Here is a 25064-nt window from a genome sequence, read left to right as displayed (position 1 = left end):
ATATTGCATTGTACGGATAAAGTATATTTTATCTACCTGTCAGTTGATGGATATTTGTATTGTGTTCATGTTTTGGCTATTATGAACACTGCTGCTATGAACATTCATGTACAAGTTTTTGTGCGGACATAAGTTTTCATTCCTCTTGAGTATATACCTAGAAGAAATGCTGCGTCAAGTGGTGACTCTATGTTTATCTTTTTGACAAACTGCAAGACTGTTTTCCAAATTAGCTATGCCATTTTACATTTCCATTTAGCCCTCTTTCTACAAATATGAAATTGAAACCCAAAAGAATCAAGTAATTTGCCCAAGTCCATATAGCTGAGCAGCACAGGAATGGAGGTGCACCCAGGTGGTCTGTCCCAGAGTCCTAGCTCTTGACGATTATACTCCACTGGTGAAGCCAAGAGAAGCCAAAAGATAACCAATCTTCTCACCATTTCTGATTCTCACTCTTCTAGGAAGGATGCCTATTCTCTACATCCTGTTGAAGAAGCCTCTCTCTAGACTTGGAATCCACAAATTAATGGAGGTGGGGAGAACAACAAAATTTGTTGTTGCCATAACAACAAATTATGGCAAAAAAATATTTCAATGAGGGGCGCCTGGGTGGCTCAGTCAGTTAAGCGTCTGACTTCGGCTCAGGCATGATCTCACAGTTTGTGGGTTCAAGCCCCACGTTGGGCTCTGTGCTGACAGCTTGGGTTCTCTGTCTCCCTCTCTCTCTGCCCCTCCCCTGCTCATGCTCTCTCTCTCTCAAAAATAAAATAAACATTTAAAAAAGTGTTTAAAAAACATTTCAATGAAAAATTGGTATATATTCTGAAATTCTTTTAAATTAAAGGGAAAGCAATGGTGCATACTAGCAGAAGTCAGGTACAAAAAGGTTAAGGTAATGAGAGTTCATGCATGAGCCATTCTTTACTTCCTTGAATGAGAAGAAATGGGTTTTAATCTACAGAATGACAAAGACTTCCTCATCACTATCAGACACTGAAGCTCTGTTGGAACCCTTAGGAAACCATCCAGGAAGATTATTATTATGACTTAAATTGAGTCCTAGCTAGGAGACAGGGAGATGAACAAAAGGACCAGCAGTCTTGTGGTTCCATGACTTTAGAGATTTTGTGCAAACATATATGCCACAATCTTTGGTCCACAGACTCAGAGTCCTTTAAACCAGGACTAACTTACCCTGAATAGCAGACAGATATACAAAGGTGTCTTCATGCTCCAAGTTCTCCAAGAATATCTGCAACCACAAAATAAAGGAGTGATATGATTTGCAAAGAAAAAACAAGACATAAGTGACCCTTATGGCAGCCTCAAAAGAATAAATGCTTTTCTTCTTGTTTGTCTTGGCCAGACATTGGTCTGACTTGAGAATCTTGTAGGGAAGACGGTGTATATGTTTGAAGACCCATTTTTACAATAGCTATAAAAGAGTACCAGTTAGAGGGAGACACTTCTTGAAGTGGCCAAGTATATATCAGAAGTAGGCACGGAAACCAAGATCTGGAAGAAGAATCCTCAACGTTTGCTCCACTACAGGCCATGGTGGGCAATACTCTCACATGTGACACGACAGACTACCAGTCATGAAACACAAGATGCCAAGTGTGGGGTTATGTCCAACTGATGGCATATTTGCTCTAATTTCATCCTTTTCCCTTGCATTCAGAAAGTATACGGAAATGCAAGTGACAGAGAGATGTTACTGAGATAACCCTGAATCTGTTCTAATTTATTTCTTTAAATCTTTTGCACATTTCGGCACTTCAGTTGACGTTAGTTACAAATTGTCTTCAACAGATTGTCTCACAATTGAGGAACGCACTGGGGTGTCAACTGCAGAGAGTACTTAAGCTTATGAAGAAGATAAGACAGTGACATATTAAGTTTAGGCCCTAATATGAGGGCCAGAGAAACACAGCAGCCATATGCCCATTTTTTTCCTGCTTGGGAGTCTAGGGGAAGGACGGGGGTATCTGTTCCACATTTAGTGATGCATCGTTTGCTGGCACAGTGAGTCTTGATACCAACTTGATGCTGCTGGTCCCCACATCTGCAGCATGTTAGGGAGAGCCGAAAATTAGTTTAATTGGAAAGAGGGCCAGGTTGGAAGGGGTGGGATCATGTAGGGAGTAAAGGAAGCTTAATCCAGGGTAGTGGCCATGGGAATAAAGAAGAAGAGAGAGAGAGGTATTTGACAGACTTCTTGGAAAAAGAATTGACAGGACCTGACCAATCATGCACAGAAGATGAAGGCTAAATAAGTTCAAGAAAATCCCAAAGGCGTTCATAGCATTCACCATCTATTTGGTGTATGAAGGGATATCTTTGGTGATTGATTACTCAAAGGAGATACATAATTCGAGGCTTACAGTAATATTTTAATGGCAGCAAATCCTTGGCACATTAACAGGCCTTGGTTTTCTCATCTTAAAATGGGGATAATACCAATATTGCAGGTGTTGTGAGGACTAGAGACAATGTCTGAAAGGTATAGGACCAGGCTCAATAAACAGTGGTTATTATTATTATACTATTGATTCTAACACTTCAGTGACTAGAGATAAATGTTTTCAATCAGAATTATAACTCTTAATCTAATGGCTAAAGAATATGAAAGAGATGATAATTATGATGGGGAACCTTTTTTAGATGCTCATTGTGTGCTTATCTCTATAATTAGTGCTTTACGCAGACTTTTTTTTTCAAGGTGTCAGCAGGCTCATTCATTCCCTCTAACATATATATATATATATATATATATATATATATATATATATATATGTAAATGTATTCATTCATTCATTCATTTTAAGTAAGCTCTATGCCCAACATGGAGCTTGAATTCACAACCCCTGAGATCAAAGGTTGCCCGCTCAACCAACTGAGCCAGCTAGGTATCCATACATGACTATTTTATTTTAAATTTTAAATATTTTTCCTTCTTTCCTTTTGTTTCTTTTTTCAGGTTTTATTTTTATTTTGGGGGTGCCTGGGTGGCTTGGTCGGTTAAGCGTCTAACTCTTGATTTTGGCTCAGGTCATGATCTCATGGTTTGGGGGTTGAAACCCTGTGTCAGGCTTCACACTGACAGCTTGGGATTCTTTCTCTCTCTCTCTCTCTGTCTCTGCCCCTCGCCCACTCAGTCATGCTCTCTCTCTCTCAGATAATAAACTTAAAAAAAGAATTTCTTTTCAAGTAATCTTTATACCCAATATAGGGCTCAAACTCACAACTCCAAGCTCAAGAGTTACATGCTCAACAGACTGAGCCAGTCCAGGTGCCCCTAAATCTTTCAACATAAGGTGGGTCCTACTGTTATTACCCTCACTTTACAGATGTAGAAACTGAGGGGGGGGGGGTGTATGGGTGGCTCATTCGGTTAAGCCTCTGACTCTTGATTTCGCCTCAGGTCACAATCTCATGTTCACAAGATCCAGCCCTGTGTCTGTCTGTGCACTGACAGCACAGAACCTGCTTGGGATTCTCATTCTCCCTCTCTCTCTGCCCTTCCCCCTTGAAAAATAAATACACAGATGTAGAAATTGAGGTTCAGAAATTTTAAATGACTTGTCCAAGAAAATGATCTGGGATTGGATCAGTAGTCTCTAGACTCTTTGCTCTTAATCTCTAACCCATACTGAGGTCAGGAAAATTACCACAAAAGGGAAAAGATCCCCAACCAAGTATACATTTTCTCCCACATACATCTCTCGTGTACAGAACAGACTCTTCACTGTGATGGAGGGAGAAGGCAGGAGTGAGGGGAGCCAGTTCTGCACAATTCCCCTACAAAGGGGGCCCAGAAAAAACAGGTGGCTTCTCTGGGAATTTGCTCATGCTCTGCTTTCCCCTTTTCTTTCCTGTTCAAGCTCAGCTGAGTGGTCTCAGGTGGTTATCTAAGTCTTTCCTGTGTCTACATCTTGCCTCCTCAGAACAATTACAATTTCCCTAAAGGTGGTCCAGGGCAGGGGCGTCTGGGTGGCTCAGGTGGTTAAGCGTCCAACTTTCAGTTTCAGCTCAGGTCATGATCTCGCGGTTTCATGAGTTCGAGCACCACATTGGGCTCTGTGCTGACAGTGCAGGGCCTGGTTGGGATTCTTTCTCTCTCCTCCTCTCTCTCTGCCCCTACCCTGCTCACACTGTCTGTCTCTCTCAAAATAAATGAATAAACTTGAAGAAAATTAAAACAAAAAAACCCAGGTTGTCCAGGGCAGTGCTTGGTACATAGTCAAGGCTCCCAGAAAGCTGCCCCACTCTGCGTGCATCTGTTTTCCCAGTATGTTCTACTTACCTTGAGAAGCTTCTCTTGCATCTCAAGGGCTTTTGCTTCTCTCTGCTCTATCCAGCAGGAAAGAGTTCGCAGGGCAGCAGCCCGCGTTGGAATCTGAGGATCATAAGCTGATAAAATAACCTCCTGGAGCTGGTCTGTGGTGATGCTTCCAGACTTGTGGTTTGTAGTAGTTCTGGACGCACTGACCTCCTGAGCAATGGGTGGAGTGTGAGATTTCAGGCCCATTTGCCTGGATTTCTCCCGGCTTTGCTGTTGTTCGAGGTCAGACCCATTACAGTTCTTTTCATGACTGGTTTGTTGCTGTTCTTCTATTTTCCCTTCTGGATCCTTTCTGTTCAGGGTACTTTGGGCAGCCACACTGACAGCATCAGTGGAAAACGCCCCATGTGTCGAGATGGTGATGCGGAGATCGGCAGCGAGCTCTTGGATGACAGGGTCAGGGTACACATTGGAGACCTTTTCCAACAAAGGCAGCAATTGCTTCAGGACAGCGAAATCACCTGACTTCAACTACAAAATGAAAGAACAAATGCCAAACCCAAATTAATATAGCAGATGTTAATAATGCCTAAGCACAAGGGAACATATTCTGAGTAAGATCTTATTCATGGTGTAATCAGCATAGTCTAGCACTCAGTAACTATTGTTGAATAATTATAGCTAACACTTATTAAATACCGTGTGCAGGTATTTTTCTGAGTTAAAAATAAACTAGTGATGTACATGTACATGATTACACTTAATTTTTAGTAGGAATTTAGGGGGAACCTGGTGGGAAAAACATGATTATCCCATGGTTTTAATTTGCATTAGCCAGACTACCAGTGCTATTAAGCATCCTTTCATGTTTTTTGGCTGTCTGCATTGCTTTTTTCTGTTAACACCCTGTTTACATCCTTTGGACCCACTTACCTGTTAGACTGTTTGTCTCTACAGCTATTCTCACCATCTCAGGTTTTAGTACCCAGACATATGGTAAAATTATTTTCCAGATTATTATATTTTGACTTTTATTATCTTTTTTACTGCATTGTTGTACTTTTAACTTCTATGTACCTTTTGCTATAAAAGATGAGTTAATATTAGCAACTTAGTGCCTGACACATAGTAAGTGCTATGTAAATGCTTTAAAAAGAAATACAATAAAAAATACGCACATATTCATATCCCTATAATCTAGTTATGATTATTATCTATATTATAAATGGGGGAAATGAGGCACAGAACAGTTAAATAATATGTACAAGGTCACACAACCGGAAGATGGTGAGATATGAATTCAGTAGGTCTGGCTCCAGAGTCCACACTCTTACCCAGTACCCTACAGAGTCTCACTTGAACAAATAAAGCAGTTTTTAAAAAAAAAATTTTTTTTAACGTTTATTTATTTTTGAGACAGAGAGAGACAGAGCATGAACCGGGGAGGGTCAGAGAGAGAGGGAGACACAGAATCTGAAACAGGCTCCAGGCTCTGAGCGGTCAGCACAGAGCCCGACGCGGGGCTCAAACACACGGACCATGAGATCATGATCTGAGCCGAAGTCGGACGCTTAACCGACCAAGCCACCCAGGTGCCCCTAAAGCAGTTTTTTTTTTTAAATGTTTATCTGTTTTTGAGAGAGAGAGAGAGAGCATGCATGAGAGTGTGAGGAGGGGCAAAGAGAGAGGGAGACAGAGGATCCAAAGCGGGCTCCGCACTGACAGCAGAGAGCCCCACACGGGGCTCAAACCCACAAACTGTGAGATCATGACCTGACCTGAAGTCAGACACTTACCTGACTGAGCCACCCAGGCACCCACAACTAAAGGAGTTCTTAACTACATTTTCTAAAGTGGCTGGTCAGCATACAAAGGCATCATAGGTCTGGAAGGTATCGAGACAATAATTGGCAAGAGGGAATTTTTCCTAGAAAGTGAGAGTGAAAATTACATAAGATTTTATTCTCTCCTGCAGCTTTGTTCTATAATGCCATATGCCTTACTAGGAAAAGTGTATGTGCAGGCAGTAGAGAAATGAGAATCAGTGAGAATCTTTTTCTCTTTGAAAACACTAGAAACATTATCATATGAGGCTTCATGAGCCCTTGATATTTGAAAACCTTGCAAGTCTTAAAATCCTTTTTAGAACAAGGCAGGGTATTTATTACTAACTCATTCACTCGTTTCATTACCCAACCAACCAATCAACCAACTGTCTGTGTAAGATCTATATAATATTCTCATTTAAACTCTAAGTCTGCAGAACTGTTACTGTTTATTTTCCCCATCACTTTCCTTCCAAGTAAATAAAAACTTGAGGTTTATGTCAGGTTTGTACCTATAGAATTTCACCACACACACCCCTCAGATTCCTTTGTTTAAACATCAGGAACTCTACAAAATTGACAGAAGGTAAAATTTCTAGCTTTGCAGAGTATGTTAACCTATCTGCATGTGTAGGACAACTGACTACTGCATTGTTACTATATCTTAAAGGGAGAAGAGGATATGTATGTCCAGAATAAAAATTATGTTATCTGAGTAAAAGTTCAATTTTATCAGGAATCTGTAGAACTGGGAGAGATATTTTAGTAATAGACAGTGATAGATATTTAGATAATTTTGTGAGTATTACCATTATGCTAGACTTCAGCTCGTGCCTCTGTAGCATTATGGGCATTTGTTTTTTCTTTAAGTGTCTGAAATGGGAAAATCTATTTATAGCAGGAGTGTATGGCCTCTTTTTCATTTCTATTGTACACAACAATTACTTCTTAAAAAAAAAAAAAAAAGAGGGGTGCCTGGGTGGCTCAGTCGGTTAAGCGGCCGACTTTGGCTCAGGTCATGATCTTGCAGTCTGTGAGTTCGAGCCCCGCGTCAGGCTCTGTGTTGACCGCTCAGAGCCTGGAGCCTGTTTCAGATTCTGTGTCTCCCTCTCTCTGACCCTCCCCCGTTCATGCTCTGTCTCTCTCTGTCTCAAAAATAAATAAACGTTAAAAAAAAAATTAAAAAAAAAAGATAACTAGACCAATGCAACAAAATAGAGAAACCAGAAAGAGACCTATATAAATATAGTCAATTGATTTCTTTTAAGTTTATTTTTTTAATTTAAGCACAGTTGCCACACAATGTTACATTAGTTTCAGGTGTGCAACACAGTGATTCCAATATAATCAACTGATCTCTGCCAAAGAAGGCAAGTCAACACAATGGAGAAAAGACAGATTTTCAACAAATGGTGCTGGAACAACTAGACATTCATGTAAAAAAAAATGAATTTAGACACTGACCTTACACTATCACAAAAATTAGAGAGAGAGAGACAGAGCACGAGTAGGGGAGGGGTAGAGACAGAGAGAGGGAGACACAAAGTCTGAAGTAGGCTCCAGACTCCGAGCTGTCAGCACAGAGCCCAATCCGGGGCTCGAACTCACAAACCACGAGATGATGACCTGAGCCGAAACCGTGAGTCAGTGGCTTAACCGACTGAACCACCCAGGTGCTCCTAAATGGATCATAGATTTAAATGTAAAACGCAAACTATTAAATTCCTACGAGAGAAGAGAAAATCTAGATGACCTTGGGTATGGCGCTGACTTTTCTGATAAAATACTAAAGAAAAAAGTCCATTAGAGAAATAAGTGATAAGCTAGATTTCACCAAAATTTAAAATTTTTTCAACTTTTACTCCGCAAAAGACAATGTCAAGAGAAAGAGCAGACAAGCCACAGACTAAGGGGAAATATCTGCAGAAAGACACAGCTGATAAAGGACAGTGATCCAAAATACACTAAGAACTCTTAAAACTTAACAATAAGAAAACACGCAAGCAACCCAATTTACAAATGGGCAAAAGAGCTGAACAGACCCTTCGCCAAAGAAGATACATACACATACAGCATATGAAGAGATGCTCAGCATCATATGCCATCAGAGAATTGCAAATTAAAATGAGATACCATTATATACCTATTAAAATGACTAAAATCCAAAACACTGACAACAGCACAGCTGGTGAGGATGTGGGGCAAGAGGAACTCTCATTCATTGTTGGTGGGAATGCAAAATGGTACAGTCACTTTTGCAAGACGGTTTGGCAGTTTCTTACAAAACTAAACATACTCTTACCATATGTTCCAGCAACTGATCTCCTTGGTATTTACCCAAATGACATGAAAACTTCTGCCCATACAAAAACCTACACATAGATGTTTATAGCAGCTTTATTCATAATTGCCAAAACTTGGAGGGAACCAAATGTCCTCCAGTAGGTGAATGGATAAATAGATTGTGGTACATCCAGACCATGGAATATTATTCAGCACTAAAAAGAAATGAGCTATCAAACCCGACATACATGGAAGAACCTTAAATGCCTATTACTGAGTGAAAGAAGCCAGTATGGAAAGGCTACACAGTATATGATTCCAAGTAAGTTACATTCTGGAAAAGGCAAAACTGTGGAAACAGTAAAAAGATCAGTGGTTGTCAGGGGCTGAGGGAAGAGAAGGGTGAAGAGGGAGAGCACAAAGAATTTTAAAGGCAGTGAAACTATTGTGTAAACAATATCATAATAATAGATGCGTGTCATTACACATTTGTCAAAACCCGTAGAAGTGTTCAGCACCAAGAGTAAACCGTAATGTAAACTGTAGGCCATGAGTGATAATGTGTCAATGCAGAATCAAAGACGTAATAAATGGATCACACCAGGGCAGAATGCTGATAGTGGGGGAAGCCATACTCTCTGGGGCAGAAGGTCTATGGGAAATCTGTGTAATTCCTGCTCAATTTTGCTGTGCACCTAAAACTGCTCTAAAAAAGAGTCTATTAATAAAATACCCAACCAACTTTTCTTCCAGTTTTCAAGCTTCTTAGTCATTGTTGGATTCATCTTATTTGAGCGAGTAACTTCCCTAATCACCATAGGCGTAGGTGGATTCTGAATCAAATAGTTTACAAGGCAATTAAAGTTATGCATTCCTTCAGTTTCATAAGCCTACAGATTTCCCACTATGAGAATAATTAGGGAAATCTAAGACTACAGGTGCCAACTATTTTGTTCATAGATGTTCAAAAAAATGTTGAGGTATAAAGTAATATTCACTTAATTGATAGATGAGAAAACGGAACCACTAAGTAATTATTAATAATTTTTCAAGGGTCACCGGAGGCCATATCAAAGTTGAGAATTAAACATAAAGCCCTCATTTCTACTCCTGTCACTGCTTCTCATCACAGATCTCATATCCAGACTTCAAAATTCTGTGTAGAAGGCCTGAGGCCTGAAGGAGCAGCCCGCAGGTGAGTGACAGATTCCTTTATCTGGCTGCCTCTCTTCCAGGATCTCTGGAAGGCTTCAGGAGTGGAATGGGCAGAGCTCTGTCAGCCCAACTCTATGATTTATTTCAGGGCGTCAAGAGTGAACCAGTTAGATGGTGAGTTGTTCTGAATTTCTGCAAGCTTTCAAATTTAAGAACTGGGGAATGGACTGGCAGGGGTGGGATTGGGGGTATGGAGTGGTGGGAGGGAGCACACCTGCAAAGGGAAGCATATGAGGACCAAAGTGACAGCCAGAGGACAGCATGCATACACTGAAAAAGCCCCACAGGAGGCTTTACAAAGCTAGCCTAAGGGGCATACGTCTCCTCATCCGGCCTTACTCTGCTCCAGTGAGAATCACTACTTTGGGAGAATCTGAGGGTTTCTTCCAGCAATAAAATGCTGACCTAATTCCATAAAATATTTATGTGTATTCTTTGTGTACTCATTTCTATATATCACCTGTGTTTCTCCAGATACTTTGCTGAATAGTTTACATGTCCAGTTCTCATCTGTGTCACTGAATTTATTTACAAGTGGTATTTTAATTTTGGTTCTAAGTCAGCATGCAGTATGCCCTGTTTTATAATAAGCCGCACATAAAGATACTAATATGAATCTTTTTTCAAAAACTTAAGAATTCATCGGATTTACCACAGCCACTAGAAGGTAAGCTCCATGAGGGCAAAGAGGCACATGATAAATACTTCTTTTTTTAAAGTTTATTTATCTTTGACAGACAGAGAGAGCAAGGGAGGGGCAGAAAGAGAGGGAGACAGAGAATCCCAAGCAGGCTCCACACTGTCAGGGTGGAGCCCAATATGGGGCTCGAACCCACCAACCATGAGATCATGGCCTGAGCCGAAGTTGGATGCTTAACCGACTGAGCCACCCAGGTGCCCCAATAAATATTTCTTGAGCGAGTTCACTCTATGATACTCTCAGAAAATATGGTATGAGACCTCAGTATTCGGGTTTGAGTCCCAGCCCCACCACCCTGACCCTCCAAGCTCAGATCAGCTCCATGCAGTGGTGCTATAGGGGACACGGGCCCTGAAACATCATCAAGAAACTTTACCAACATCACACTTTTACTGACGACCAACCTTGAAATTTAGAAAATGAGTTTGGAATTACACTTGTCTTGTTAGCAGTCTTAGACCTACACTTTCTCTAAATTGACTCCTCTTCCTAGATACCGTGCTCTAATAATCATCTTAATTACATAAATTAGAAAGGAAAGAAAGAAAAGTTTAAATGCTGTTAGATTCTGTTTCATCAGCTAAAACAATGAACTCTAATCAGAGATTGATTTAGTATAATCTAGACTCTGAAGCAAAAGTCCTAGCCTGACAATGACCATCTGAAAACATAATTAAGAATCATGATTTTTTTTTCTATTACAAGGACAGAAAACCCAGAATTACTATAGAAGCCCCTTATGAATCCATGAGTCAAACAGAAAAAAAAATTAAGAGATCTAGGGCAAAAGTACAGGGTGACATGTTTATGTTCACTTAAGTAAATGCAAAGTCAGAGGAATCCAGAATGTCATCAGTGAGTCAGGATGGCTCATGGAAGGGCAGTGACAGGTAAAGGATGTACATTTGCATTAGCTAGGTGAATCGTCCTTAAAACATGACTAATTTACATAGCCAGTCCCCAAACAACGGGCTTCTAGAAAGGGAAATGGAAATATCTGCGTTCTATTTTCCATTTGGGATGTGGTACAAAATAATAGGTGTTAAGTAAGAGAAAAGAAAAGCATAAAGACCATACTCTCAACTTATGGAGACAAAGACTATTCTTAATATTCAACCAGAAAAACAAAAACCAATCAGGCCAACCAAATCCAATAATACAACTTAATAAAAACTAGTCCACTGATGAACCCCTCCTTGACAATTTAATGGCAGGGATATAGTAGGACTTCAGAAAATGAACCAAAAATGTTTTCTTCAAAGTACATGGAAAATATAAAATTTGGAGTGCTAAGTACATCTACCAAGAAATGGGCTTCACATTAACAACAGACCCAAATAAAATTCCTCTTCCCCTTAAGGACAAGCTTTGAAAGGACACAAATTTGAAGATTTGAATCTTCATATTAAAAAATCCATTCCCAGAGGGTTCTCCACTCATTGCTACGAGTCATGACCTGTCTGATTTTGGGTCAGATTTCATTACATTTGCATCAAGCTTATTCTGCCTTCTTACAGTCTCCTAACATACACACATGCCCACCTCCCTTCTTGTCCGGCACTCCTCTGACTCTCGGTCTCTGTAACTCAGCTACACACTGGCTTCTGTTAGTGTTTAAATAAACCAGGCTCTTTTCTGCTTCCCAGACTTTGTATGTGATGTTGTCTTTTAATGATTTTCCTCCATCTGCACCCCGCACACTCCCAAGCTCCTATTCACTGTTCAAATCTTAGCTCAAACTTCTACTTCTCGGTAGAAACTTTCCCAGCCTAGGCTAGATGTTATGTTCTCTTGATACCCTCCTCTTTTCTTTTCAGGCACTTCATTCAATTCTAAGTATATCTTCTGAAGAGTTATTTAGTGTCTGACTCCCTCACTGGCTGTAAGCTTCATGAGGGTAGGGACCACGTTTGCTTTGTCCACAGCAGTATCCCGAGACCCTTAGCTCAGTGTCTGGCACATAGTGGTAAGCAATAAATATTTTTCAAGTGAATGAATTTAAAAATTACAAACTAAGTATATAAAAGATACATGCACGGGACACAAAAACTTTAACAGGCCACATGATGTGGGTTGAACAATGGATCCTGTGCTAAAACAGAACTATTCCAAACAGATGGAGTCCTAAGCAATCAGGAGGTTATCCAAGTTTTCCCCCAACTACAGCAGTGGGGACAAGGGCTGAGTTTTGGAAAGCCCTCGGAGTAAGGGGCAGAAAACCTAGCATTCGCCACAGATGCAAAACACTGTGCCAGGTATTTCCAAATCGAGCTTGTGCCAGGTCAGAAAGGGCCCTGCTCTTCTGACAGTGAAGTCTGAGCAGGGGACGGGGTGGAAGTGGTACGATCTTCTCATCCTCTGCTTTGGGGAGCATTCTCTTTAGCAACCTGACCTGTTTATCCTAGTCCTCCTGAGCACAGCCTCATTCTGTTTTCTCACAAGGGTGAGAAGGGAAGCAAGAGGTTTCTCTCTTTCTTCTTCTCTCCTCCCTCTGTCCAGGTGGGGCTCATGTGTGCCACTCACCTGAACGGCTCCTCCCAGCATGACAGCCACCAGCCCCATGGACATGCTCAGCGTCTGCGATTCCACGGTGCTCTCTGCCTGGTGGGCCAAGCTTGCACACGCTCGCTGCAGGGTTGCTGCAACAAAGTCCACAACCTACACAGAAATAGAATTTAGAATCAGTGAGGAATAAGAAAAACAATCTCAAAAACCTCTTTACATCCTATGTCCACATCCTCACCTTCTTCCTCATCAACACATGAAGGCAAGAACCTGCAAGCACAGGCATGGTGCTCAGTGTCTTACACGCACAGTATCACCTACATCTCACATCAGCTCTAGGAGGTCAGTGTTTCTGTCCTCATTTTTTTTTTTCCTAAGGTAAACTCTACCCTCAATGTGGGTCTTGAACTCACAGCCCCACGATCAAGAGACACATGCTCTACCGACTGAGCCAGCCCAGATGCCCCCGTCCTCATTTTTTGATGAAGAATCTGTGAGCTGCTCAAGCCCATACAGTCAATAAATGAGAAAGCCCATTTATACTTTCCCAAATGTTTTAATATACTAATCCAACTTCCTTGACTTTTCATGAATTTTGCCAGGAAATTAAAATGAAAAATAATTTGAGACTTTCTGACCATCTTAAAGGGTCCTAAATCTGCTTCTCCTAATGAGGCTTCCTCAAGGACTCCCCTGCCCCAACCCAGTTATGAAGGTCTGATTCCAATAAGCAGAGAATGGGGGAAAAGGCATTCAGTTTTATCTAGAATAGAGTCCTCAAACAATCAATACAAATGATCCAGCGTCATTTTTTTAAGTATGAAATATTTTTAAAGGATTCAGATCATTCATATATAAGATTTTATACAGCATTTGGCTAACAATTAAGCTTTAAATGGAATTAATTTGGTCAACTTCATTTTAGCAGCACTTGTATTAATCACCTTAAGTAGAAATACCTTTGAATAAAAGTGATCATACACACATCCGTGCTTGCGCACATACACATGTGCATGCACGCACACACACACGCATATTTAGGATTAATGGCTCAAAAGGGAAAAATCATTTTGAAAGTGGTACAGCTGACATAGGTCATAATAAGCCTCTAAATACCATGCAAGCTTGCATATTTAAATCTCTGGGCAAATCACATGCTAGGCTAGAGTCTTTATTGCAAGCTTAAAGTAAGGAGAACGGCTTGTTAACACTTGTCTTTGGAGCAAGGCAGGAAACTAGAAAGGTTATTAAAAGTTCCACTTACTGAAATGAACAAACGCTGGTTGTGGCAATTTTCACCACTCTCTCAAGCCTGAGACTTTACTGATATTAGAAGCTACAGACACTGGCCTTTCTAGAGAAAATGCTACATTTCTAGAGAAAATACTTGGGTCACCTATTTTGTCTCTGAAGAGTTTCCTAAAGCACCCCTTGATTATGGGAAGCTTCTGCTTCAGCACAAATGTATTGTTAAGTTGCTGGAATAGAACTATCTAGACTTTCCACTTTTTGTAAGTCCCTCTTTGCTATACATTTTTTCTTTCTTCTTTTTTTTTTTTTTAGACGCCACAAAACAAGTAGTATGATCCTATTTTTGTCAAGAAAGAAACTATGGGGGCACCTGGGTGGCTGAGTCAGTTAAACGTCTGACTCTTGATTTTGGCTCAAGTCACGATCTCACAGTTCGTGGGTTCAAGCCCTGCATCAGGCTCTGCGCTGACAGCATGAAGGCTGCTTGGGATTCTTGCTCTTTCCCTCTCTCTACTCCTCCCCCACTCATTACCTCTCTCTCTCTCTCTCTCTCTCTCTCTCTGTCTTTCTCATAATGGACAAATAGGGGTGCCTTGGTGGCGCAGTTGGTTAAGCATTCAACTCTTCACTTCAGCTCAAGTCATGATCTCACAAGTTCGTGAGTCAGAACCCCACGTCGGGCTCTGTGTTGACAGCGCAGAGCCTGCTTGGGATTTCTCTCTCCCTCTCTCTCTGCCCCTCCTCAGCTTGCTCTCTCTCCCCATCTCTCTCTCAAAAAATAAATAAACAAACATAAAAATAATTATTTATTATGTTTAATAAATAAACATAGGAAGGAAAAAAAAAGAAACGATGTTTGTATACATGTAAAAAAAAACCCACAAAAAACAAAAAACAAAATACCTGGGAGCTGTTAATTGCAATTTGATAGCCAGCTGTTACTGTCACCCCTGAAGTGCCCTTCAAGCTTTTTTCTTGTAACAGCAAAACCGCCATACCCATTTCCCATTTGGACAACAGCTCCTCCCTGCTTCTACTCATTTCCTGTGACCGGTGGGGCTACCAGCCACAAAGATAGGTAAGAAACGGAAGCGTGTTCTAGAATTCACATACGTTGTGGAGAGGAGGAGAGGTTTTTACTTTCCACTTAAGCATTTTTGTGAAGTTACATCATCTAAAAAGCCGAATATTCCTGCAAGTTTATAATGGAAAATAGCAGCACCCTACCGCATTTCTCCCTGTCTATGGCTCTACAGAGGCAGCCACTTTTAATAGTTTAGGTGTTTAACAAGAACATAAAGCATTTACTATGTACCAGGTACTGCTCTGAACACATTACAGATATTAACTCTCTTAACCTCCCGATCACCCCCTGGAGCTGTATAAACCTGCTGCCGGCATTCTGGCAGCCGAGTGGAAGCAGGCTGAGGCCTCACTGTTGAGTCTGCAGACAACAACCTAATCTTCTGCTTTTTCAGTTTCCTGCCGCCACCCAAGTTCAACGTCGCCCAAGAATATTCCTCCAGTCTTCTGCTGAGGAGGGGAGGTGTCTGCACAAAGTTGAGGAAGGAATCCAGGAGTCTACCGAAGCTTGCAGAGCCTTTCAACCTGTTTTAAGCTCTAAATTCAGCTCTATCTTTACAGCTTAATCTAGCACCTCCAGTCTTTCTACTGTTCTGGAAGCAGAAGTAGCTTTTTATTTCCCTAAATAAAATAAAATATTAACAGCTTTATTGAGGTATAGTGCTTTCCTTCTTGACTTCTCCCCTGCAGGCACTTAAGTTTTCTGAGTTGCTAAATCAGCTATTATTTTCCAGTTTCCAAATGGTGTTATTCTCTTTTATCTGCTATCTCTCCTCTCCTGCTCTGTTGGCCCCTGTGGTTTCCAGAAGGAGCACATAAACACATGCGTTCAATATACTATCTTTAATCAAAAGTCCATACTTAAATTTTGCGCTTCCTTGTGGTTTAAATGCTTTTACAATGAGCATGCGTTAACTTATGTTAGAAGTGTTTTTAACATATGAGAAAGAACGATCATATAAACCACTTCTACTGTGCCAAGTACAGCGATCCAAATACAGAAAGGTGTAAAGGGTGGTGATTTTCTGAAAGGGCAGAAAAAAGGAAATCTTGCTCATTCCATTCTATTTACACTGGCCTTCTTGCTAAGCCGTCCATACTTAGCTGGAACACTCTTCCCTGCAGTATCTCCCTGGCTCCCTCCTTCCCCGCTTCCAGATCTTGGCTCAAAAGTCATTTTCTCAGTGAGGCTCTCCACAACCACTCTACTTACCACATGGCCTCTACATCCCCTTTCTTTGATTTTTCTCCCTGGAATTATCACCATCTAACACTCTGTGTGCTTCTGCTTGCTTGTTGTCTCTCTCCCCCAAGTGCATGTGATCCCATGAGGATAGATATGTGTGTTGTTCACTGCTGTGTCCCTCGTACCTAGAAGTGTAGGTGGCACATAGTAGGCCTTCAGTAAATATTTGTGGAATGAAGGAATTTGGGAGTTGGTGCAGGGCACTGTATCTGTACAAAGACCACTGAATGCCTCAGTTCTCTTCTTGTACATCATCTGCCAACACATTTTATTGAATTTTTAATCTTTTAGCCATAAATACTTTAATACACATTTCTAACAAGGAGGTGTTTTGTTTTGTTTTGTTTTGTTAACATAACCACCACATCAGGGGTGCCTGGTTGGCTTAGTCGGTAGAGCATGCGACTCTTGATCTCAGGGTGGTTAAGTTAGAGCCTCAAGTTGGGTGTAGAGATTCTTAAAAAATAAAATCTTAAACACACACACACACACGCGCGTGCGCACACACACACACACACACACACACACACACACAACTACCATACCATGATTATACTCAATAAAAATTCCTTAATACCTTCTATTACTTGGCCCATGACTTGCAAAAATGTCCTCATAGCAACTGGTATGTTTGAATGAGAATCCACACACTGCATTTGGTTGAGGTGTCTCTTAAGCCCCTTCTAAGCTAGGGAAGCCCTGCATCTTTTTTATGCCATTTATTTGGTGAAGAAACTGGATCATTTGTAGTGTACAATGTCTCACACATTCTGGAACTGGCTGATTTTGCTTCCTTATGGCACTAACTTGCTCCTGTACCCCGAGTTTCCTTGGTTAGATTCAGGTTCACATTTTATGGACTTTGGTTTTTTAGTTTTTGTTTGCTTGATTGTGGGGTTTTGTTTGTTTGCTTTTTGGGGGAAGAACCCTTCTCAGGTGGTGCCACATACTTCCTATTTCATTACATTAGGAGAACACATCATGTCTGCTTACCTACTTCTGGTGATGTTAAGATGAATCAATCACTCCATTGCTGAAATATTTAGGGGAACATAAACCACTACCTACATTAACCCTGAAATCCACCAAAAATTAGAAGGAGGATAGAGAGGTGGAAATGTAGGTAAATATGTGCTAAAGCAAATATAATAAAATGCTAGGTGATGGGTTTACAGGTATTCATTATAAAATTCTTTCAGATTTGAAGGTTTTCACAATAAAATGCTGGGGAAAAAACCATCAGTTGTTTTGGATGTATTTGACCTAATTACATTCATTATACCATACCCCTAATAGTTTCAGCAGACATTGATTACCACCTAGATCCATTATTTCATTAGAGGATTGCAAAATATAAATTTGTAGGTCTCTTTTGGAATATTTTAGCTGTGATTCTTACAGAAAGAAAATTTTTCGTTCATCGACTATTTGGTTACATTGAAATACAGTGCTGACAGAAAAGGCAAGATACATGCTTTGCGATCTTTCCTTTTATTTATCAATTTACAGAATAATGAGTTGATGTCCTAGCGACTTCCAAAGATACTCAAAAGGGATTTTCGGTGGGGGGGGGGGGGGGGGGTGACTCAGGTTTTTATAACTTTGATGTGTTTCAATCCATTGCAGGCATTATTCTTTGTAATGCTCAAAATGCCCTAACCATGGCCAGTAGGAGATCTTTCACGTTGGCTCCTGAGTGCTACTCACATGACTTCATTAATCTCAGATATCTTCCTTTTATTCAGGTACAACAAGATGCCCTGAGGCTTACAGTGTACAATACCTGCCCTAGACCTTGAATGAACCTTTAATCCAATGAGCTTTCTGTTCTTTCCGCAGGACATGATATTTAGAAACCATAATCTGGCACTAAGGATGTTTATTGCTGCTCGGTTGTCTACTTCTTGACATGGACAGTGGAATGAGCAAGGAAATATCTATTTTTTAAAAAGAAAAACCTGTGTGCTTGCTTCGGCAGCACATATACTAAAAAAGAAAAACCTGTGAGTTCATACTAATACTTCCAACTGAAATTCAATATTATAGTGATCTTTCCTTTGATTTTATATTCATAACTTTTTTTCTCATAGTGAAAATCTTGGTTTCTAATGATATTAACAAAATTACTTATAACAAGTATTATTTATAACTTATCCATATGTGTGTATATTTCAAAATAAATACTAAAATTACCACTAGCAGTAAAACTACTAAGTGTAATTTTTTTGTGTGTGGTTCTTTTCATCTTGATACATTTTAACCTTAGCTGAAGGATAATTTAATGGGACAAATCACTTTTGTATCAGCCTAAAACCACTGTTCCTTAATTAGAAGCAAAGGGAGCTAAGTGCAAAAGCTCAAGTAATAGAGTATTCAGGCCATTTTCCCTTCCAACTAGCATCTTGAGACAAAAACGTAGGATCTGGGTGAAAAAGTCTTTAGGGAGCTGATACAAACACAGGAGAAACAAATCACCCTAATGGGTAACACAGATCAGTGAACTGAAGGAAGAGGAAGCCAAGAAAGAAATCATGAACATAATTCTCATTAAACAGGCATGATAAGTTGGAGCTGACAGACAGCTGCAAATTTTCTCAGCAGGAGCTATAGTGAAATGCTGCTTAGCAACACCCGAAGGCGGATGACAATGAGGACGGTACAAAGAGCTGAAGAATCAGATTTAAGCGTGACAATCATACCACCTTACAACTGACTATTCACCAGCAGAGGAACAACTAATTCTGTAATAATGGTAAAATATGGTGACTGCACTGCCTACACTTTATTACTTTTATTTCTTTAAAAAAAAATTTTTTTTTTCTGTTTAAGTAGCCTCCATGCCCAGTGTGGGGCCCGAACTCATCACCTTGAGATCAAGAGTCACATCCTCTACTGACTGGGTCAGCCAGGCACTCAATTTATTTCCTATTTTTAAAATAGCTGGTAAACATAATCTCTGAGCCAATAAAATTCAGGCACTGATTCACATAGTTACACTACCCTTGAAACATTTAAAAAAACATCTTAAAACTTCATAGGCTGTTGTGGAGATAGGCTGTTAGGTAGACCTATAAAATTTAAAGTGATCTTATTATCATTAGCAATTTTTTTTTTTTCAAATTTAAGTTTTATAGGCGTGCCTAGGTGGCTCAGTCGGTTAAACATCTCACTTTGGCTCAGTTCATGAATTCGTGGTTCATGGGCTCGAGCCCCACATTGGGCTCTGTGCTGACAGCTCAGAGCCTGGAGCCTGGTTCAGATTCTGTGTCTCCCTCTCTCTCTCTGCACCTCCCCCATTCTCTCTCTCTCTCAAAATAAACATTAAAATTTTTTTTATTTTAAGTTTTGGAATCATGCTCAATATTTGATACATATTAGAATCATCTATGAAGCATAAAAAAATACAGATGCCCAGGCATTAATGCAGACATGCTGAATCACAATCTCTACAAGTGGGCCAGGCATTCGGATTTTGAAAAAGACTCAGAGAATCGTATTCGCCCCCAAACTTGAAAACCCCAAACTTGATACAACACATAAAGGTTTACAACAATTCTCAGAGCTTTCTGTACATGAGAATCACCTCAGGAGCTTGTTGGACATGCCAGCTCCCAGAATCTCTCAAAGTGTTGATCCTGTCAGTCTGCTGTGGGCTCGGTAATCTGCATGTTTAAGCAGCATTCCAGGTAACACTGAGGCAAGTGTTATCAAACCATACTCTGGGCAACATTTTTTTTAAACATTTTTGGGAAAGCATGTAAAGAAACCAAAAGAAACAAATACTACCAGCCTGGGATATGGAATGTGGCAGCCACTGACCTGAGTGATATTTGTGAATATCTGCTCAGACATCCTCTCGCACAGAACGGCCAACAGCTGTAGAACCAGCAGCTTCTGGCCCTGGCCTTCCACAAGAGTTTGGTGCTGTTCTAACTCCAAGACGCTTTTGCTGGAGAAGGGTTTTGTTTTTAACTCTGTCTCATTTTCCATGGCCACATGAGTCAATTCCTATAGCGTGGAAGAGAAGAGTCAAGAAAAAGTCTGTAGAAACAAGGGCTTCACAAACAGTGGGAAAACTGTTTCAAGTGTATGTTTAAAGATCTAGTCTATGTTCATTGCAGCATTATTTATAATAGTGAAAATCTGGAAACAAATAAATGTCTAGGAATAAAAGAATGGATAAATAAACTGTATCTACTATACTGTAGCAGTTGAAATAAATAAACCAGGTATATATGAAAATCAAAAGAGAGAGGCCTCAAAAACAGTGTTGAATGAAAAATGGAAGTTGTACAATAATATGTGTATTATGATATCATGTATATAAAGATTTAAAACTTCATAATAAGGGGTGCCTGGGTGGCTCAGGTCATGATCTCGTGGTTTATGACTTTGAGTCCCATATTGGGCTTGCTGCTGTCAGAGCGGAGTCCACTTCGGATCTTCTGTTTCCCTCTCTCTGTCCCTCCCTCACTCACGCTCTCTCTCTCAAAGATAAATAAAATATTAAAAAAAAAATTTAAGGGGCACCTGGGTGGCTCAGTCGGTTGCGTGTCCGACTGCGGATCAGGTCATGATCTCACGGTTCGTGACTTCAGGCCGTGCATTGGGCTCTGTGCTGACAGCTCGAAGTCTGGAGCCTGCTTTGGATTCTGTGTCTTCCTCTCTCTCTTTCCCCCACCCCCACTAGTGCTCTCTCTGTCTCTCTCTCTCTCAAAAATGAATAAACATTTTGTAAAAAAAAAAAAAAAGACCCCTTTGTTTAAAAGAAAAAATTTTAAACTTCATAATAAAAAAACATACATATACAAAGAGAACTAGTTTGACAGACTTACTTTATCAGTATTTTTTATGACGTCTACCACTAGCCCTATTGAACCGAGACCTCAAGCCAAATAACATTTCCAAACCCTTTCTAGGGATTATTAAATGCTTTTAGTACCTTCTCCCCTAAGATATTTAGAACTAAATCTCTACTAATAGACAATTCACTGCTGTGGGTTTTACAGGCTCTTCCCCTATACTTTACATCGTCAATTTCCTTGGGAAGGGGAAACCTTAAGTTCCTTAACAATTAATGCTTTACCAAAGTAACTGACAGTTTAGAGCAATGGGTTCCTAACTGCCTGGGAAATTCTGCTCCCCAGGGGGCATTTAGCAATGTGTGAGGACATTTTTGGATGTCGTAATTGGGGAGTGATACATCTAGTGGATAGAGGTCAGGGATGCTACCAAACATCCTGCAAGGAAGCACAGGAAGTCCCCCGCCTCCCAACAAAAAATTATCCAGTCCCAAATGCCAATAGTATCAAGGTGTAGAAACCCTGGTTTATAGCAAAGCTCTTTGATTTTTGTTTTTAAACAATTTTTTTTAATTCTCCAATTAAGAACACATCTTCTTGGAATGTTATTTACAATGAGTGGCTAAGGAACACCTGGGTGGCTTAGTCGGTTGAACGTCCAGCTCTTGATTTTGGATCAGGTCATGATCTCATGGTCGTGGGATTGAGCCCTGTGTCAGGCTCAGTGCAGAGAGTGGAGCCTCCTTGGGATTCTCTCTCCCTCCCTCTCTCTCAAAATAAATAAACTTAACACACACACACACACACACACACACACACACACACACACACACACAAAGAGTGGCTAGGTAAGGGGAAAGAATGTGAATATAGGAGTTGAGAAAAGCACCAAAAAAGTGGCCCCTACTTCAAGTTCTAGGAGTGTGTTAGTCCTGATTCTCTCCTTGCATTCCCCCATAACCACACCAACCTTAAACTCCAGAGACATTCTCTTAGAATAGACACTTTACTTAGGGAAAATAATGGAGAAGGCAACACGGGAGGACAGAGAATCAGAGATCACTCTGTTTACAGTCTCAAACAGTGCAAGTAAGGAGTACAATATGGGGTACAAGTTGCTGTCAGAGATTAGAGCAAGAGGAAGCACAACCATCAGCACTACAAACAGACATGAAGAAGGTTTCAGGTGGTTACAAAACGAAACGAGAAAGGCAGGACTGCTAAATCTCCTTCCCAAATATCTGACAAAACAACAGTCAGAAAGGATAAGGGATTACTCCATAACTGTAAAACCTGCTATTAACTTCAAAAGAGTTCTTACTGTCAACACAGAGCAAAGATTAACCCTTTCATAGATCAATAGCTATGCTTTGGTCATCTCTAAAAGCTCAGGGCAGATTACCTCAGAAAATAGTTAGATCATATGTGTACTGCTGAAGGTAAGTTTTTTTCTCTTTTTACCAACCCAAAGGCTACTAAACAATAAACTGCTCTTACATCCTCTTATTATTTCTGTTAGATTAGGACCTGAATTTAAGGGGTAAAATTACAATGACCCTGAAAATCTGAAGGGGATCCTGGTATTGCCCTGAAATCAAGCTGACCATGTCCTTACCATGCGTAGTTCTTACCTGCAAGCAGAAGATGAAGAAGTCACCTGCCAAACCACACTCCTGGCAGTGGGATAACAAGTCCCCAAGGTGTTCAACCCGGCACTGCTCTGAGGACACCTTCTGGTACAAGGCTTCATCCTCATCTTCGTCACTGCAACATGGGGAAAGATTGATCTTGGCAGTGTCACCCAGAGATATTTTTTTTTGGAAACTCAACAAAAATCTTCTGAAGTAACATGGTATCGGGGCGCCCGGGTGGCTCACTTAGTTAAGCCTCCAGCTTTGGCTCAGGTCATGACCTCATGGTTCATGGGTTTGAGCCGCACGTGGGGCTATGTGCTGACAGCTCAGGGCCCAAGCCCACTTTGGATTCTGTGTCTTCCTCTCGCTCTGCTCCTCCCCCACTAGTGCTCTGTCTCTCTTTCTGTCTCTCTCTCAAAAATAAATAAACATTAAAAAAAAATTTTAAATTTAAAGTAACATGTTATCTTCGTATGGTAAATCACTAGAAAGATATCAAAACTTTGTTAAATTATTTTCCTCTTTCCTCATGCTGAAAAGGTATTTATTCTCAGAAGGGAGGATGCCGTGTCCTACATAACATACGCTAAGTGGGGAAAAGATTCATGAAGGAAGTGGCTTTTAGGATAGATGTTCAGGGGGCGCCTGGGTGGTAAGTCAGTTAAGCGTCCAATTTAGGCTCAGGTCATGATCTCGTGGTTTGTGAGTTTGAGCCCCACATCAGACTCTGTGCTGACAGCTCAGAGCCTAGAGCCTGCTTCAGAATCTGTGTCTCCCTCTGCCCCTCCCCCACTCACACACACACACACTCTCTTTCTCTCTCAAAAATAAACATTAAAAAAATGTTTTTAAAAGATGGATGTTGAGGAATTCTATTACTTCAATAAACTGAAAGAGCAAGAAGGAATAAAGTATAGGTTGTATGCAGATATTCTGGTTCTGGAGGAAGAACAGAAAGAAAGAAGTCTGCAAAGCAAGGTCAGATCACAGAGGGCCCTGGATGCCATTCAAAGAAACTCAGACATTTTTTTGATGAGCCACTGAAGGTTTATGGGCAGTAAGGAAAAGACACTATCCTTACAGAGGGAGATCCAGTCAGTCTCAACTAATAAGAACCAATGAGTTGAAATATGAACAGGCATAAAGGCTCAGAAAACTGAGTAGGCCAAATTTCCAAGTAATAAAATATGGCTAAGTTATTAGAAGCAGTGTTACGCTTTCTGCAAAAAGTGTCAAGAAATTTCTCATGAGGTACTAAGGCTTTTAGTTTTAATTCATATGGTAAGTGAAAAAGCCAAGATACAATATTATCGTACTATATCATGGAAACAAACAAAGAGGCACAAGATGTACTAGAAGACAAAACACTAAAAAAATGTGAACAGTGAACAGGATAGTGGTTACTTTGTTTTCCTCTTTATGCTTTTTTGTATTACACAAAGAAGGTATGTTACTCTTACGATTAAAGAAGGAATAACATTTTTTTTCAGACCAAACTGAGAAAAGAATGATAGATGTTGCTTCTTCTCATTGAAAACTACAATTATTAAAGTTTATTTGGCCCCATCCCATTGGGCAGTAAGTCCCAATTTGGCAGTTCACTAATAACATGGCCTTTATATTCCTCTAGTAGAATAACCTATAAACTAAGCTTAAGATTACTTCCTACATTATCCCAGAATCTTCCAGCATCCTTCAGATCAGTCATGTTATCTCCACCACATTTTACGTTAGAAAAAAAAGCTGAAATGGATAAGTGTCACTTCTAAGCTTCTGTCAAGCTTAGAACCATCCTGTCAAAATGAAGTACTATGTTCAAATACTTTTTTAAAAAAGAGATGACAACAATTAACTTAAGAAGCTCTATTCTTAAAATTTCAATGGTAAACAGTCCATTCTGAATACTGTAGCTATATTTAGTTCCAGAAAAATAAAAATAAAAATAAAAAAGATCATGAAATCTAAGCTGCTCTTTTAGTGTTTCTTTAAACAAAGCTTTTAAACTGGGGCTTCTGAGCAGAATGATAGGGAAAAGGTAAGTGGTGATACTGACCTGCCCTGAAGGGACTAGCACCACAAGCAAGATCTTTAGAACAAAAGATAAAATCACACACACACACACACACACACCTCTGATACAGTGAATGCTAACTTTTTGGAGATATGGAGTGTCTTTAAGTATCAAATGAGAGCTATGGACCCTATTTTCAGAAAAAAATTCAGGTTCGCAC

At 40.2% G+C, this 25064-nt stretch overlaps 1 protein-coding gene across 4 annotated transcripts in view; it reads right to left on the bottom strand.

Annotated features, from left to right (window-relative positions):
• TANGO6 (transport and golgi organization 6 homolog) overlaps nucleotides 1-25064 on the bottom strand; it is a 192000-nt gene that overhangs the window by 111164 nt on the left and 55772 nt on the right. For 3 of the 4 annotated variants that reach the window (XR_002081659.2, XM_019455444.2, XM_019455442.2), the window contains 5 exons: nucleotides 22831-22963; nucleotides 20217-20405; nucleotides 12836-12970; nucleotides 4310-4819; nucleotides 1198-1255 (listed from right to left, as the gene is read on the bottom strand). Coding sequence is in view for 3 of the 4 variants with exons in the window: in XM_019455444.2 (XP_019310989.2) it covers nucleotides 1198-1255; nucleotides 4310-4819; nucleotides 12836-12970; nucleotides 20217-20405; nucleotides 22831-22963 (1025 nt within the window). In the remaining variant the exon portion in view is untranslated. The remainder of the gene's footprint in view (nucleotides 1-1197; nucleotides 1256-4309; nucleotides 4820-12835; nucleotides 12971-20216; nucleotides 20406-22830; nucleotides 22964-25064) is intronic. The other variant, XM_019455446.2, reaches the window with a different exon arrangement.

Source organism: Panthera pardus, unplaced genomic scaffold (assembly GCF_024362965.1).
Source record: "Panthera pardus isolate Hobbes unplaced genomic scaffold, ASM2436296v1 HiC_scaffold_19, whole genome shotgun sequence".
Taxonomy (NCBI): domain Eukaryota; kingdom Metazoa; phylum Chordata; class Mammalia; order Carnivora; family Felidae; genus Panthera; species Panthera pardus.
This window is presented reverse-complemented; position numbering and strand designations above follow the sequence as displayed.